Below are 16,893 nucleotides of genomic sequence, written 5' to 3'. Positions count from 1 at the left end.
CAAGCCACTACTTTTCACAAATGCCTCTCTCTCAGGCTCTGATAGGCTATTATATTGATTACACTTATACAGCGGGTGGGACTCCTGGTGACATTTAGGGCAACACACTGACACATGAAAAGAACTCGCATTTCTTTTGGCACTGGAATCACTAAAGGGTTGTTTCACTGAGTATCCTTGTTGTTTGGGGGGTCTAGAAGACGCTGACAACGCTCTCGCTCTCGTATCGAGGAAGGCTCGTAGCTGCTCAAACGTCGGAAGTTGATCGGCTGACACACTAAGCTCCCACTGCTGTCGAGCTTCTCCACGGTATGGAACACCAAAATTGCATCCCAATGTTGAACTGGAACTTCTAGAACTCTGAGTACACGAACACACTCGGTTGTTACGTCCGCGAGTTTTCGCAAGGCAACAGCTGATTCTGTCTGAATGCAAGGTTGCGACACGAGTCGCTTGATCGTGTCATTCACAAGAACGTGCCTTTGCTGATATCTATTGTTCAAAATTTCCCATGCTTCTTTGTAATTTGTGTCTGTAATCGTAATAGATTGCAGCAACAATGCAGGTTCACCACGTATACTAGACTTCAAATATTGAAGTTTCTGTGCAGGGGACAAAGAGTTATTATTATGCACAGACGCAACGAACAAATCACGAAACGACAGCCACTGCTGTAAGTTTCCCGCGAACACAGGCAAGTCCAATTTAGGTAGTCTTACGTCACTACTGGCTTTAACCGACGGTGCACTGGCAGCCATTGCCACGCCCTGCTGCTTTTGAGCACGATACAATGTCACCAACATCTGCTCTAATCGGTCTTGAATCGAGCTGATTTCTGCATCAAACTCCGCAAACTGCTCATCACTACACTCCGAAGACAGCTCACGTAAGAGCTTCTGAGTGTCCTCTGTTAATTGCACGGTTTTGTTGATGTACACGGTGACGCTCTCTTGTGAGAGGTCGTCTGACGCAATCTTGTTTTCAACACGCGTAACTTCGCGTTTCAGAACACGTTTGCACGAAAGTATCTGCTCCATAGTTCACAACACTAACACTAGTCCAGACACAAAAGTCAGAACACACCCGGCATGGGAGATAATGCACAAAAAGCTGCTGGTTAAGTCAATTCACTACACGTGGCACGTACTGCGCAAATCCGGGTTTGGAGGACCATGAAGCGGCGTTACACCATTAAAACACCTGGCGTAACTTTCCCAAGTCCTGGAGTGTGTTGATTTCGTGTTGGGTTAAAGAATGAAGTCTCTCATAGTTCATGAACACAACTATATATTATAATAACGGATATTATATACACAAAGACACAGGTTATACGACGACGAAGTACCACCACTTGTGGTCGCGTCGCGCTCGCTCACACACACACACACGAAGACAAAGACACTCGAGTTCAGTCAGTCCTATTGCGTCATGCATATGACACGTACTTCACGTGGCAGACCTCCCTGCCATCTAGCGAGCAACTCTAACATCATTTTTAAATTTTAATTATATTACAGTACTGAACACTAATTGATGTAGAGAGCTGGTTGTAGTCTTGTTTGAAAGGACATGAAATAAGCTTTCCAACAGTGTATCACATCGCTATATTTAGAATAAAATCTTTTCAAGGTCATCTACTTTGACCTTTGGACCTTGAACTTATGAAGATGCATATCTGTGATTTCCTTGGAACTGAAATATATTGTTAACAAAAGGTTACACTATAACATAACCAAATTTGAAGTTGGGGCGATTATGGGATAATTAAAGAAAAACAATTTAATTAGTACAGGGTGGCGTGGAGCCGACTAACATATTTGAAAGTTGAATATATTACGCATGCGCGATAGTTTGAAGTGGATTACGGGGGGAATGAGAAGAGGATACGACACAATTTCATAAGAACACAGTAACAGACATGATGGACCGTTGGAGCATTGAACATCACGTTTTCTGTGTTCGTAGTTATTAAGAAATGAAGTTAGTGGTTAAAGTGCAGCGACTGTTCAGGAAACAATTCATTGTTAGCCGACATGGTAACATACCATCTCGGAATACCATATTGGCTTGAGTGAAGAAATTTGAAGAAACTAACAGTGTATTGGATGTGAAACATGGAGCTCCAACAACAGTGCGTACGCCCAAGAACTTGCAGAGAGTGAGGGAAGCATTTGAACGTAGTGCACAATGCTCGGCATGCCAGAAGTCTCAGATTTTAGGTGTGAGTAGGAAAAGTTTATATTTAATGCTAAAATATATCAAATTTCACCCATACAAACTGCAGGTTGTTCAAAAACTTTACAACACAGACAAGCAAGCAAGAGTTACATGCTGCACTATCATGATTAATTTGCTAAGGGAGAACCCTGACACCATCAATAATTTGCTAATGACTGACAAAGCACATTTTCACCTTTCGGGCTATGTAAACAAACAGAACATGCACTACTGGTCACCATTAAACCCGAAAGAACTGCATGAAACACCATTGCACTCTCCCAAAGTGACCGTTTGGTGTGGAATTGGTGTGTTCAGGATTGTTGGGCTGTATTTCTTTGAAAATGACAATGGAGAAGCAGTGACTGTTAATTCGGAACGTTATGTGGCAATGTTGGAACGCTTTGTGGGACCCGAGTTATGAGGTATAGGTATTGATCCCAAAACACTATTTCCAGCAGGATGGAGCAACAGCCCACACTGCAAGTATGGAACTCGTTTGATGGTTGTTCCGAAGTGTTATATCTCGAAGGGAAGAGATTGCATGGCCAGCTCGGTCACCCGATCTTACTGTCCCTGACTTTTTTCTCTGGGGATTCTTGAAAGACCGTGTGTTCAGAAGGCATATCACGACTCTTCAACAACTGAAAGAAGCCATTGTTGAGGAAGTAACGGCTATTGACGAGGAACTACGGAGACGTGTGTACAATAATTTCCAGAAACGTCTGCAACAATGCATTGATGCAGAAGGCCACCTGTCTGATGTAATTTTCAAAAAATGAACTTGTAAGTTGTTAGTAATAAAATTGCATACTTCAATGTACAATTACATATGGTTTTCCTTATTCTCCTTCCTTTCTTTCATCATCTATGAGCATATCAAATGTGTCAGACGGCTCCGTGCCACCCTGTATAAGTGTATTTTTTCACCAGGTCATTTCTAGTGGGAGTCTGCAACACTGTTGTTATTTACTTTTAAGAATAATATGATTATCTACAGTAGTGAAAAATGGACAAGAATGTTTGTTTTCTGAGAAATAACTTACATGCACCATAGTTCACAGGTTGTTCTTCGGTTTTCATTCATTCGTTCAGTCTTTGCATGTCAAGCTGGCTTTCATCTGTTGTTAAAGTGTACATTCTTCTTGTAGCAGTGGAAGGATCCACTTTTGTTAGAACATTGGACGTTGGGATGCAACAAATGTCCAGTTGAACCAAATGGGGACATAAAAATGATCCTGATGGTCCGTGGGGTTGAAGAAAGTTAATTTGTAAATCACCGGTGTCTTCAGACACTTTATGAACACACACTAGCCACCAGTTGTTTTTATATACACAAGTAAAATATCCAGTAATATCTGTGAATTCTAAGCATTTTAACATATTAACGATGTTCTATAAATTCATCACATGCAGAATAACGTTTCATATGTATGACATCTTTTGTAAAAGGAAGTACTGCATGAACCTTTTTGATTCCTGGAATAGAATGAACTTTAGCAAATCGGTCACACAACATAGAAAAATCATCCTCATGGTAGGCAACATTGATGAAGTTTTTGCGATTTTTGTAGTGTGCTGCTGCTCCATCAGAAAAGTAAAATATCTTGACTAGGATGTCAGAACCAAATTTATCCTTCAAAAATGTAATAAGTACTTTCTGGAGTAAGTAAACTAATGCTTTATTATGCTATCTGATAAGGCAACCAAATTTTCAGTTATGATTGTCGAAGTATTGGGATTTCCATAATAAATAGTGAATGGATGTATTGTTGTTGCTTGACCATTGTTCCAGTGAAAACCTTGCGAGGCATCTTGCAACACACAGGAGTAATTTTCTGCAAAATCACAAAGTACAATGTAGTGTCTATCAAGAACTGTTTCTTTTAAATGCTTGAGAAATTAAACTTGTTGGCATGAAAGAATTTTGGATCAGGTGAACCTTTTTTCGACTAGAATTTCTATGAATTCTGCAGACAGATGTTTCATTTGTTGATCTGTCTCTGGATATCCACTGTTTGTTCCTGCTTTGGTGTTAATTTCCAGGTGATACTTTTAATTTCAAAATGTTGACTGTCAAGGTTTCCACGGATCTCAAAATCTTCAAGGGTTTCTAATCTGGATGATGCCATGATGCTGGTGGTCAAGGTATCTTACTTAAAAAAAGTCAGCTCAAATTAGAACTGTCACACTAAACACACTATCTATTCAACATTCTACCACACTTGTTTCAAACAACACTGCTGCACACATTCTTCACTTTCTAGTTACAGAACTATTGCAGATTAGAAAGTCTGCAATGCAAGAGTGCAGTGTTGCAAACTCCCACTAGAAATGACCTGCTGAAAAAATACACTTATACTAATTAAATTGTTTTTCTTTAATTATCCCATAATCGTCCCAACTTCAAATTTGGTTATGTTATAGTGTAACCTTGTGTTAACAATATATTTCAGTTCCAAGGAAATCGCAGTTATGCATCTTCAAAAGTTCAAGGTCCAAAGGTCAAAGTAGATGATCTTGAAAAGATTTTATTCTAAATATAGTGATGTGATAAACTGTTGGAAAGCTTATTTCATGTCCTTTCAAACAAGACTACAACCAGCTCTCTACGTCAATTAGGGTAAGAGCAATTATCCATGAAAATCTCAAGCGCAGACTAAAAATCAACAATTTTTTGTATTTTCGAGCCCCCAAAACTCCATAACTACGCCACACAGGAAGCTACAATTTCTCAGTATTTCTCATATCTTCATGAAGACTATAAATAGGATTTCATATCTTCATGAAGACTACCAAATAGTAGTGTTTCAGAAAAATCCGAGATGGTCGGGTCAGAAATGACACTTTTTTTTGTTGATTTGACATGGAATGACCCAATTATCTTGATTTGTTCTCCACAATTGAACTTTGAATGCAAGAAATTAAGTATCAGACAGAATAAGTTTAAATATAGTATTTTTACAGATTCTGATATGCCAATGGTCGCTAATATTTATGCATTTAAAATCAGCTTCATCACATCCCTTCAGGAAAGAAGAATAAGAGTAAAGAAATTAACATGTATTCAGTTACATTACCATTATTCTGTGAAAAATCTCTCGTGTTGCTCTTGGTATGATTCCAAATTCTGCTTCAGTCATAGCAAAATGTAATCCAGGTCCAATAACAGAGTATGTTTTACCAGAGCTTTTTTGTCCAAAAGCTATCACAGAAGCATTGTACCCTAAGGAGAGAAATAATTGAAACATATAATAATTAGCCTTTAAACACAGTGTTCTTATGAAGTAAATATTGAGCTACATGAAGATTGTCAGTTTCCATAACTAATGACACAGACACAAACATATCTAATTCAGGAAAGAAAAAGAAGCAAAAATGTGATCATATCTGCCCTTTACTCTTAATAATATTGTAGTATTCTGAAAAACAATCTGGGTGCTGACTCTAATTAATATTGCAGCAAAGATATGAATTGTAAAACTCAAAGCTAAGATACATGATCATTTTAAAGCTGCATTCTCAGCTGTAAAAACTGTTGGATTCAAGATTATTGCACAGCTGTAAACAAGAGTAATAAGAACTGCATGAAGGTGACACACACTTACCAAAGAATGTAATGATGATGTGTCAAACACAACTATACAAACATTGTTTGTATTGCTAATGTTCGCAGTGCATAAGAGAGCATGTATTTCTAAATGCAGCCATTGACAGGAATGGGATATGTCACATGTTTTCATGCACTTTTAACTAGTGCTTATCTTACTTAAGGGCACAATTCAACCTGGTGGTGAAAATTTGAAGCATTATTTTCATCATCATTCACTTCCCCAGTCTCTGTACCAATTTCACCACAATCCATTGCTTCGACTGAGCTCTGGTGGTGAAAATTTGAACTATTTTTTGTCATCATCATTCACTTCCCCAGTGTCTCAGCCTCTGTAACAGTTTCACCACAATCCATTGCTTCGACTGAGCTCTGGTGGTGAAAATTTGAACTATTTTTTTTTCCGTCAGCATTCTCTTCCCCATGGTCTCCATAGCATCTACACCAAGTTTTGGCTTAATCCGTTGCTGCAAACGGGCTCCAGAGGGCTCTGAGTAGGGCAACTTTAACTATGGCCGCCCAGTACATGCAGCAAAAAGTTAAGTAGTTTTCTCAAATGTGGATAGGAACATCAATCATATATTTAATAACTCATTTTGGATATAGAATATTCAATCATTTGTATTTGGATGTTTATTTTATAGTGCTTTTCTGCCATTTTTGGCTAATCACACTGATGAGGAAGAGTGATGATTCGATAAAATTGATGAAGACACTCACAACGAACATCCATGCCCAGGTTGAGACTCAAACTAGGAACTTTGGTGGCGAGATAGAAAGTTAACAACATAATGTGCTCACACACCAAACTGGGTAAATTAAATTTCTGTAACATCATGTCCTTGTAATTATACTTATTTTATTGGGTTGGTGCGAATGAAATGTCCGGCCCAGGTGCGTCATTGCCAAAGTTCAAAAAAATCAAAACTACAATACCTGGTTAATCAAAATAGTCGCCGTCTGCAGCCACACACTTTTGTCATCGCTCAGCCAACAATTGGATTCCATGGCGAAAGAAGTCTGGAGTCTGCGACGCAAAAAACTCCTGAACGGCATGTTGCACCGCCCGATCATCAGCGAAGGTCTTCCCTGTCAGGAAGTGATCAAGATGCCGGAAGTGATGGTAGTCAGTGCGAAAGAGGTCGGGAGAATATGCTGGATGAGGAAGGGTTTCATATTGCAACTCATAGAGAGCCTGCACCGTCTTTTGCGCGACATGTGGGCGAGCATTGTCGTGCAACATGAGGACACCATGTCTGTGGACCATTGCTGGATGCTTGCGGAGAAGTTTGCGGTGCATTTCATGGAGTTCAGCACTGTAGCGATCTGCATTGATGGTTTCACCGCGCCTGAGAAAGACATGATGGATCACACCCACCATAGACCACCATACCAGCAACAACACCTTCCGTGGGTGGAGAGGTGGTTTCGGAAACCGCCCTGGACGTTGATCACGATCCAACCATTCTCCTGATCGTTTACGATTGCCATAGCAGATCCATTTTTCATCTGAAATGACAATCCGATGCAGGAAACCATCCCGGTTATTCCTTACACTCAAAGAACTGCACACCTCCAGACGGCGAGTCTTGTTGACCGGTGTCAAATCATGTGGTGCTCATGAGTCCAACTTTTTCACTTTACCGATCGCACGGAGCTGCCGAACGACAGTAGTATGGTGTATGCCTAACTCGTCTGCAATGGCACGAACACTTTTCCGAGAGTCCGCTTCAACGGCGTTCCTGAGGAGCTCATCCGAACATGATGTTGGTCGATGGCCAAGGGGGTCATTTTGCAATGCTGTGTCACCGGAACGAAATTTGACAAACCAGCGGCGAATGGTGCGTTCATTTACCATTCCTGGCCCAAATGCACTGTTATAGTTTTTGGTGGCTTGCTGATCAGAATGTCCCAGTTTGAATTCGTAAAGACAAATCACTCGCAATTGTGTGTTCTCCATGGTGCACTTTCAGATTACCCTGTTCAGCAACACACTGCCTCCTGACTGTCTGCGTGCTCCAGCCTGTTTGCTGGACATATACAGAGTTTATGACGTTAGGCCTGTGACCTCAGTGAATCCCTGTGTTGTGTTGTTGAGGTAAGTTTCCCACCAGACGCCAAAGCGGACATTTCATTCGCACCAACCCAATATATTATGGAATTAAACAATATTTATGTGCACTAGAATAATATTTAACAAAAGTACCTTCCAGGAATGAATTTATTAATGGCTTTATGGTGTAGGTGAAGCATTCTTCTTGGGTAGAGTATGGTGGTAAGACATGGTCAAAACAAAATTCGTTATATCCATCAAGTATAACCTGATTTGTTCCAGGTACAGCTGTCACACAAACAACATCTTGAGGGTCATCTGAATACAACAATGGACGCACCTGCAAAAAGAAATATTAAAAATTTAATACCAGAAAAAAGCTCCTAAGCAAAATGACAAACATACAGATTAACCAATAAATCAATAATTGTAATCAACATACTCAACACCAAAAAATGGGAGTATCGTCTGGAGTGGGAATATCATAAAATGAAATTTATCATCTAGAACATTAAACAACATAGTTATACATATTAATCTTGTAAATTGTTCTCACCTCAAATGCATGTTAAACACTGACATCACAAAATATTTCCAGTTTTGTATTATTGTACTTGGCATGTTAATTGGTATTACATTGTGCTGGTACTGTACATCTGTACCAGCCAACTGCTAAAAGTTAAATACATTACAATAAAATTTGCTGCAGCAATCATGAACTGTGATAAACTATTATCAGGGATGGACCAGAAAAATGAGTACTCTTTTAAGCATTTGCCAAAAAAAGGTGTATCAGTTAATCAGCTACTTTATCAGTAACAATTAAAATTTTGTATTCATCCATCTATAATTGCTACAAAAACAATACTAACACTGATCACACTTGTGCTATTTGTCAATATCTGTACATGTATTTTAATTACAATATAATGTAATAATTCTACAAATGTTAGTGACAATTGTTCTACATTAGCATCCAATGTTAATTGGACATTATCCAGTATCAACTATACTTATTCTAACACTATGAATTGAGAGAGGACCTTTTCTCTCATCTTCAGGTGAACAAATTTATTTTTGCTAGTGGTGAGGATCAAAACTATGGCATTCCTGTGATTCTACTACAAATCCAGTGCTCTAACCAACTACTTCATGGCACCCCATGATTTCTGTACTAATTTTTGCTCCACTTATGCTACTATTTCTATTTTCTGAGGCGAGGGAACCATATTTGCTTGAATTCTACACTGGACTACTTCACAGGGTTTTGGGCCATTGCTATGAAGGATTTGCCAAAGTTTCTAATTTTTTATTGTGCAGTACTATTGTGTTGAATTCTATGTGATTCATTTCATACATGTTTGGTTATTTTAGCCAATATTTCACCTTTGCATGCATGCTGTTTGTGTTCATCTATCCTCTACTCCAGAGCACATCCAGATTATCCTACGTAAGCTCACCTGCATGCAGGTTTTGCTAGTTTGTATGGGGTTTTCTGGTTTGGTGTTTGATAGTATGCTGAATGATGTCCCAAGTTGGAATTTTGAACCAATTCCACTTATCTTTTCTGATAACCCAGAAGGTACAGTATGCATGCTGTGCCATTTGAGTCAGTCTTTGTATCTCACTGTTGTCTGCTTGTCACTTATGACTAGCAGATACCCATTGAGTTTCATTGTATCTATGATGTGTTTGTGTTGCCTGGGGGTTGCCAAATTTGTGATGATTCTTCTGGACCTTGGGTTTAGGCAGTGGATTACGGTGACAATATGAAATAGCCAACACAAGCAGTTGTGGTGCTTTCTTGTTGTTGCATAATACAATCCATCCATGCCGAAACACACACACACACATACATACATACATTTTATTTGTTGATGAAATCATTCTTGTGGTTAACCCTCTGTTTGTATATGTGTGAACACTCACCCTGGGGTATAATTGTAAGTTTTTCAGGTCCAGATAATGATATCACTTTCTGGTCTTGTGTAGCTGTATTTTGGAATGTGTATCAGCAGATGACGCCAGTTGTAGGTTGTGGCATTGTTCTCTGTCTGCGCAGACATGTCATTTTGATGACAGTGCATGTTTTATGAGTGCTGTGCTCACACATGTACCAACCGTGTAACCATTTTTTTTAATGCATATTTTATTTCTGCGTGCACTGAATTCGTGTTGTATCACTGTTTTCTGTTTTGAGTCTTTGGTAATTATTTTATTTGACTTAATTCACTTATTACTGTCATTATTTTTGGCTAAATGAACTTTGAAACCTGATTTTCATTACGAACAGCAGTACCGAGAATTGTTCGCTGAACGAAGTGATGACAAAAAGAGAAGACCTGAGCAGGGTGTTTGATTCTCAGGGCACAGATGATACTGTTGTTGAGGAGTTATTGAAAAGCAAAAATGATAGCAACATGGATCAATCTACTTGCGAAGATGTACTTGTTCTTTTCCCTCAATATATTGGGCATGATGAAACTATGAAGTGGAATGTACATCTCTTTTGTCAACAATGTTGTGCAAATTAGTTAACATCAAATGTAAATTCCAATTAAAATTCTACAAATTGTTGTGTTTTCCATGATAAATTGTCTGTCACATTAGGTAATCAGTAATATTGCAATAAAAGGATATCATTTTGTTATGTAATAAATAAGATAAATTTTAACATGTAAGTGATATATGTTAGACAATGTACAGGGTGTCGTAAAACAACTTCAACAACACTTGTGTGCTGGTAGATATAAAAAGAAGTAACTTTTCCTTATAAACTTTACCTCGAAAGTGCTTGTTTCTGTGCTATAAGCACTTAAAATCTATCCTGTATGTATGCAACCCAACACAGCAAACAACCGCTCTGACATAACTTCCAGGGGCATGCAGCAGGGTTGCCACTAGCGTCACTTGGCAGTCTTACCTTACTTACCAAGGCAAAGAATTTCCAATAAATGAGGACTGAAATTCAAGATTGTTCATTCTAAAATGTCTCCATCGTGTTTTGACTGTCACTCAATGCCAATAATCACAACAGAGACATGCAACAGATGTTGATGAAATTGAGGAACGAACAAATATTAACATAATTTGCTCACCGCCTCATTTGTAACATGCAGACTGTATCAATTTATTTAAAATTATACCATGGCATGTAGTGTAATTTCTAATCGAGTCCGTCACATAATACGGGAGCAAACCCGTTACTGAGAACAAAATAATGTTACGGGTTCCTGAAATATAATGAGAAAGGTCGTTTAAATTATTTTTTTCTTGAGGGCAGAAAGGCTATGCAACGAAAGAATAGAAAAAGAAAAAGAAATTTCATGGTTAACGGAGGTAGGCTTAAAAAACGGGTATACAAATCAAGAAATGAATAAGGTAGCTAGAAAAGCACGAAAGATCATAAAAAGGGAGAACACCAACAATCCTAATGGGAATGCAAAGGAGGATGCTGATCTAGGGAATTTGATTAATAAGGATCTTTTTGTCGGAATCCCTTATTATAAAGGGCTATCGGAAAAAATAGAAAAAACTGTAAGGGAATATGGTATAAAATGTGGTATGGAGGCCCCCCGGAACATTGAAAAACATTTCACTGAATATAAAAAGGGCGAAAGGAGCAGGGAATCCCGGAAGAACAAAAAGGAGTCTATAGGATAGAATGCGAATGCGGAAAAGAATACATAGGACAGACCGGAAGAAGCATGCACATAAGATGGGGTGAGCATGACAAGGATATTGGGGAGGGAGTACCCAAAACTGGTCTCTCAGAACATATTATTGAAAGTGGGCGTAAGATTGTAAAAAGAGAAGTCATTAGGAAAGATAATAATAAATTAAATAGGAATGTTTATGAAGCCGTGTATATTTGCATGGGAAATAGGAATAAACTCAACAGAGACGACGGTAAATTAGAAGACGGATGGATCAGTTTTCTTAAAAAATGGGAGAAGGCAGTGAAAACTGATGCTAAAATAGCTTTGCATGTTACTTCGAAGGTCATCAAAGCAGCAGAAGAAGAACGAGAATTCACTTTGGATTGGTGATGTAAGAGATAAAGGAGGGACGGTTTATAGGAGGGGAGGTAGCATTTTCTTTCCGGTTGAGGTGGGGGCTGCTCACATGTGTAGGTCTCACAACCAGCCTGGGCTCGTAACGGCCACTTGGGATCTTTTTTTAGTTATTTTAATATAAGTGTGGAGTATTTTTACAAAGTTTTTAATATGCTGAGATTTTCTAAGTGGGAATATTGCAGAGTTTTTGTAAGTGTTTTAAACCTTAACCCTTAACCAAATCCTCATTCAACACTTCTTTTACGTGGCACTATGCTCTGTGCCTAGAAACTTCCACGAAACCTGATGAAGGAGGTAGTCTGGGCTCCGAAACATTGTCCTAATAAGACTCCATACTCACTCACGTAAGTATTTAAATTAATCAATACTATTTAGCATATTTATTTATTTCCTTTAATAGTGAGTAACATGCACAAATCTACAATATGTTATGAATCCTTCTTGCCACTGTTTTCCAGAATACCAATTGTATTTTGTTTATTTTGTGACCTTGGCCTCATAAGTCTTTGCTCTGTGTTCCTTACATGGGTGCTGTAGACACCAATCCTGAGGTTTCTTAGTATCATATGAATTACTCTCCTTTCGCCGAAACAAGTATATCTGAATGTACACAGACTACTTTACTTGCATGTGAATAAGATGATTTGTTTAACAGAATGATGGTAATGTAATTTTCTTTAAATACTATAATTTTATACAGCTTGGCACGTGACATAAGTATGGAATTAGTTCTTAATAAGAAGTTGATCTCTTATTTTATTCTGAATTGATTTATCTTTTCTAATTTTATTTCAGGAACCCATAACATTATTTTGTCCTCAGTAAGGGATTTGCTCCCGTATTATGTGACGGACTTGATTAGAAATTATACTACACCAAGGTATAATTTTAAATAAATTGATACAGTCTGCATGTTAGAAACGAGGTGGTGAGCACATTATATAAACATTTGTTCATTCCTCAATTTCATCAACATCTGTTGCACGTCTCCGTTGTGATTATTGGCATTGAGTGACAGTCAAAACACGATGGAGACATTTTAGAATGAACAATCTTGAATTTCAGTCCTCATTTATTGGAAATTCTTTGCCTTGGTAAGTAAGGTAAGACTGCCAAGGGACGCTAGTGGCAACCCTGCTGCATGCCCCTGGAAGTTATGTCAGAGCGGTTGTTTGCTGTGTTGGGTTGCATACATACAGGATAGATTTTAAGTGCTTATAGCACAGAAACAAGCACTTTCGAGGTAAAGTTTATAAGGAAAAGTTACTTCTTTTTATATCTACCAGCACACAAGTGTTGTTGAAGTTGTTTTACGACACCCTGTATATTTACATACCACTTTTAATGTGATAAATGTAAAACGATATCCACAAAAATGCCAACAAACATGAAATTCATATGCGAGTGCCATGCTCACACATATACCAACCATGTTACTCTGAAACACATATACCTACTAAGGGATAATATTATTGCTCTATCTGATATTATGAATATCAAATGATTATCAATATAACTTTGCATGATTCCACATTCATAACAGTACTGCAGTGTGCCCAGAAGTCCATATAACCTTACATAGTGCCAACAGCTAGTTCAAGTCAAGCAGTACTTGCATTTCAAGAGTAAACTTGTTCAGTTCTAGGTATTATATACATCTATATATTTCCTACAAGCGCTAAGTAGGAGAGGTTAAAAATGTTTTAAAAATTTTAACGTTTTCAGGAAATTTTAGTGTTTCCTATTTTCTTGCTTTTCTTTTTAAAAAAATTGTCGCAAAGGTAATCTATTCTTAAAGAATTATCTTTGGTAATATTTATACTCAAGTACCTACTTATACAGGGAAGTTATTTAAGTCTTTTACCGCGAGAGCGTCGGTCGCTCGGCGGCCCCATCATGCAACAGGTTCCGGCAAATTGCGTTACAGGAAGTCCGTAACAGAAACTGCTTGTTTTGTAATGTTTCCACTTTTCACAATTACAGTTACAATTACAATTGAAATAAGCACGTACCTTGTTGCAAGGATGCTGGAAAAGGTGTCCTCCCAAATACAAATATTTCTGGCACCTTATTTCGACATCTAATCTTAGATTAGACATCGCTACTTTCTCCTCAGTTGTTGCGAGAGTGCTGACGGCTTATCTGGGGAGTTGTCAGCCACGAGAAGGTGCTTCATACTGCATGAATGTGACACCTGTCGGCAGGCAGTGATGCCAACTGTAGAGACATGTCCCTACGCACAGGGACTTTTCACTATATTTTGCCCACATAGGAACAGATTTTGACAAATGAGGGAAAACATAGGGACTTTTTTCAATCTTGGAAATTAACATTTTATTGTGCAAAGCTTACTTGCCAGTCAGTTGTACTTTCTTCACGCTCGGTTTGGAATGAATGGATTAGTTTATCTGGATACTTTAGCGAGGAGGAGAAAAAAAAGAACTAACTAACAAATCTCCATCAGGATTTTGGAACATGTTATCGGTTACCAAGAACTTTCAAGGCAAGTTCATTTTTGAAAACATTTCACTCTCGCGAAAATAGTGCTAACATTGCCACATTCTAACGTGGAAATGGAAAGAATATTTTCAATGTTAAGTCATACAAAAACAAAAAAAGATAAATAAAATGGGACCAGAATTGTTAAAGACTGCAGGGAATACAGCATCACCAACCAACATCTATCTCTTCACAGCAGAAGCATGTATGACTTCAAATAACATAATCAACAGTAAACGACTCAACGTTATTCATTAAGGCAAGAATTTACAATACCGGACCCTTCTGTAATTTCTATGCTACGTCTTATACTCACGAAATAATTACTCGTGATGATTTATCTCAGGTTAGCATGTTGGTGTGAGGTGAAAAAATTGTTCATTAACGTGTAGAAGTTGTAAAATAAGCTTTCCAATTCTTGCAATGATTCTCCATATACAAGTATGGTAACCATATTTGTTGATATGAACAATTGACGTTCGCAATTAGTTATGCTTTCTACAGCATTGCCACAATGTTGATTTCATACTTGGAGAGCATGAATCGTGTAAGGATGGTGGAAGAGAACAGTAAAAAATTGTTAATGTTGTACACATTGTTAGGTAGTGTGTGCAGGAGGATGGCCTTGGGCTAATTAATAAAACTTATTGATTTCGGTATTTTGCCTAAAGAAGGTGCTTACATGTGACAGTGACAATTATGATGTAGAAGAACATGTGGAATGTGGACTGATTTGATTACAGGTAAGTTTGGCAACAGTGCATCGATCGTAAAATTGCAGGATACGAAAATGGCATATTCGATGATGAACGTTTGCCGTTAAAGTGATATGAAAGAATGATTTTTTATCAGTTCGTAATCACATTTAGCGCAAAACCATTCACAGATAGCCCCACTGACTATCCTTGGTAAGGTTAGGTTAGGTAAGGCAAACATAGTTAAAATTTGGGATCGAAAAACCATGCACGGGTAGCCCAAAAACCATTCACAGATAGCTTCACGAACCAATCACGGTAAGGTTAGGTTAGGTTAGGTTAGGTTAGGCAAACATAGTTAAAATTAGGGGTCAGAGTAATATCAGGAATTTTAGTTTTTTTGGACTTTTAACCACTGTTATTTAAGAGAGACCTACCAACATTTTGGAGGCTGCATCTGCCTCCGTCTTCAGGGTAGCGTGTCTAAATGGTTGCCTTGGAGGATTATTCTAGGTGGCCTAGGCTCCACCGCGTCCGTCGGTCACAAGGACCTCTAGTATATAAAAAGTTGCCAGGTAGGATAATCAGTGGCCAGGCTCCACTTCTTAAAATGACCAAGTCGAAATCACAATCAACATGCAATCCGGGGTGGTCCAGTCCCTGGTGATCAAGGTGGAAACCTAACGGTGCCACACGAAGCCTTGATCGTGACCTGGACGTGGTCATTTTAAGAAGTGGAGCCTGGCCACTGATTATCCTACCTGGCAACTTTTTATATACTAGAGGTCCTTGTGACCGACGGACGCGGTGGAGCCTAGACCACCTAGAATAATCCTCCAAGGCAAAAATTTAGACACGCTACCCTGTAGACGGAGGCAGATGCAGCCTCCGAAACGTTGGTAGGTCTCTTTTAAATAATAGTGGTTAAAAGTAAAAAAAAACTAGAATGAATAAATCACCACTGATTAGCTACAAAAAATAATATCAGGAATGTATATTACATTTTTTAAGTATTGGAAACACAAAATCTTCCGGTAAATAATGAGCAATCGTGCCGATCGCGGACCACTCAATTTCATTTATTTGCAATTTCTACATGTGACCCCCAAATTTTAACTTCAAATTCGTGAGTAGGAGGCCTCAATTAGTGAGTATGCGAAATATTACAAAAATCGGGGAGAGGTCCTGTATTGTAAATTCGCTCCTTCATTAATTGTGGAAGCACCGAGCAGAAAGATTTGGTAAGTAAATGTGTATATTTTATCTTCCGTTTTGATTGCTCGTGAGGTGTTGTTTTTTTTAGTAGCTTTACTTAGCGTAGGGACATTTGGTCAATTGTAGGGACATTTTGACTACGTCTGTAGGGACATTGCTGAAAAATGGTTGGCAACATTGTCGGGTACCAGACGTAGTGAGTGCACGCTCATGTTCATTTCTATTTGCGTTTATCAGTACGCGTGTTGTTTATACTGTGTTATTGAGTTCGTGTGCTATTCAGTGCTAGTGCTTTATTGTGTTTTAATTGTTATTCATTCATTAGTTATGCCGCTAAACAAATATAGTCTTGAACAAAGAGTTTTTATGTACGATAATTACGTCAAAACAAACTCTTGCAGAAAAGTGGTCAGGCCATTATGAGAGACAGGATCTCTTGAACCTAAGAAACGTGTTGTATGGCTGTTGAAGGAAGTCATTTTCAACATCTCTTATAACACAGGAGGTTAGTGATCATCATTATTATTA

At 38.3% G+C, this 16,893-nt stretch overlaps 1 protein-coding gene across 5 annotated transcripts in view; it reads right to left on the bottom strand.

Moving 5' to 3' along the window:
- The window catches only part of cos (kinesin-like protein costa), a 181,767-nt gene that overhangs the window by 140,494 nt on the left and 24,380 nt on the right, over positions 1-16,893 (bottom strand). For all 5 annotated transcript variants that reach the window (XM_083117471.1, XM_083117474.1, XM_083117469.1 and 2 more), the window contains 2 exons: positions 8,034-8,220; positions 5,298-5,443 (listed from right to left, as the gene is read on the bottom strand). In XM_083117471.1, coding sequence (XP_082973597.1) covers positions 5,298-5,443; positions 8,034-8,220 — 333 coding nt within the window. The remainder of the gene's footprint in view (positions 1-5,297; positions 5,444-8,033; positions 8,221-16,893) is intronic.

This window comes from Lepisma saccharinum, chromosome 2 (assembly GCF_977018435.1).
Source record: "Lepisma saccharinum chromosome 2, izLepSacc3.1, whole genome shotgun sequence".
NCBI classification, from domain to species: Eukaryota; Metazoa; Arthropoda; class Insecta; order Zygentoma; family Lepismatidae; genus Lepisma; species Lepisma saccharinum.
The sequence above is the reverse complement of the archived record's forward strand: the minus strand, read 5'-3'. Positions and strand labels throughout refer to the sequence as shown.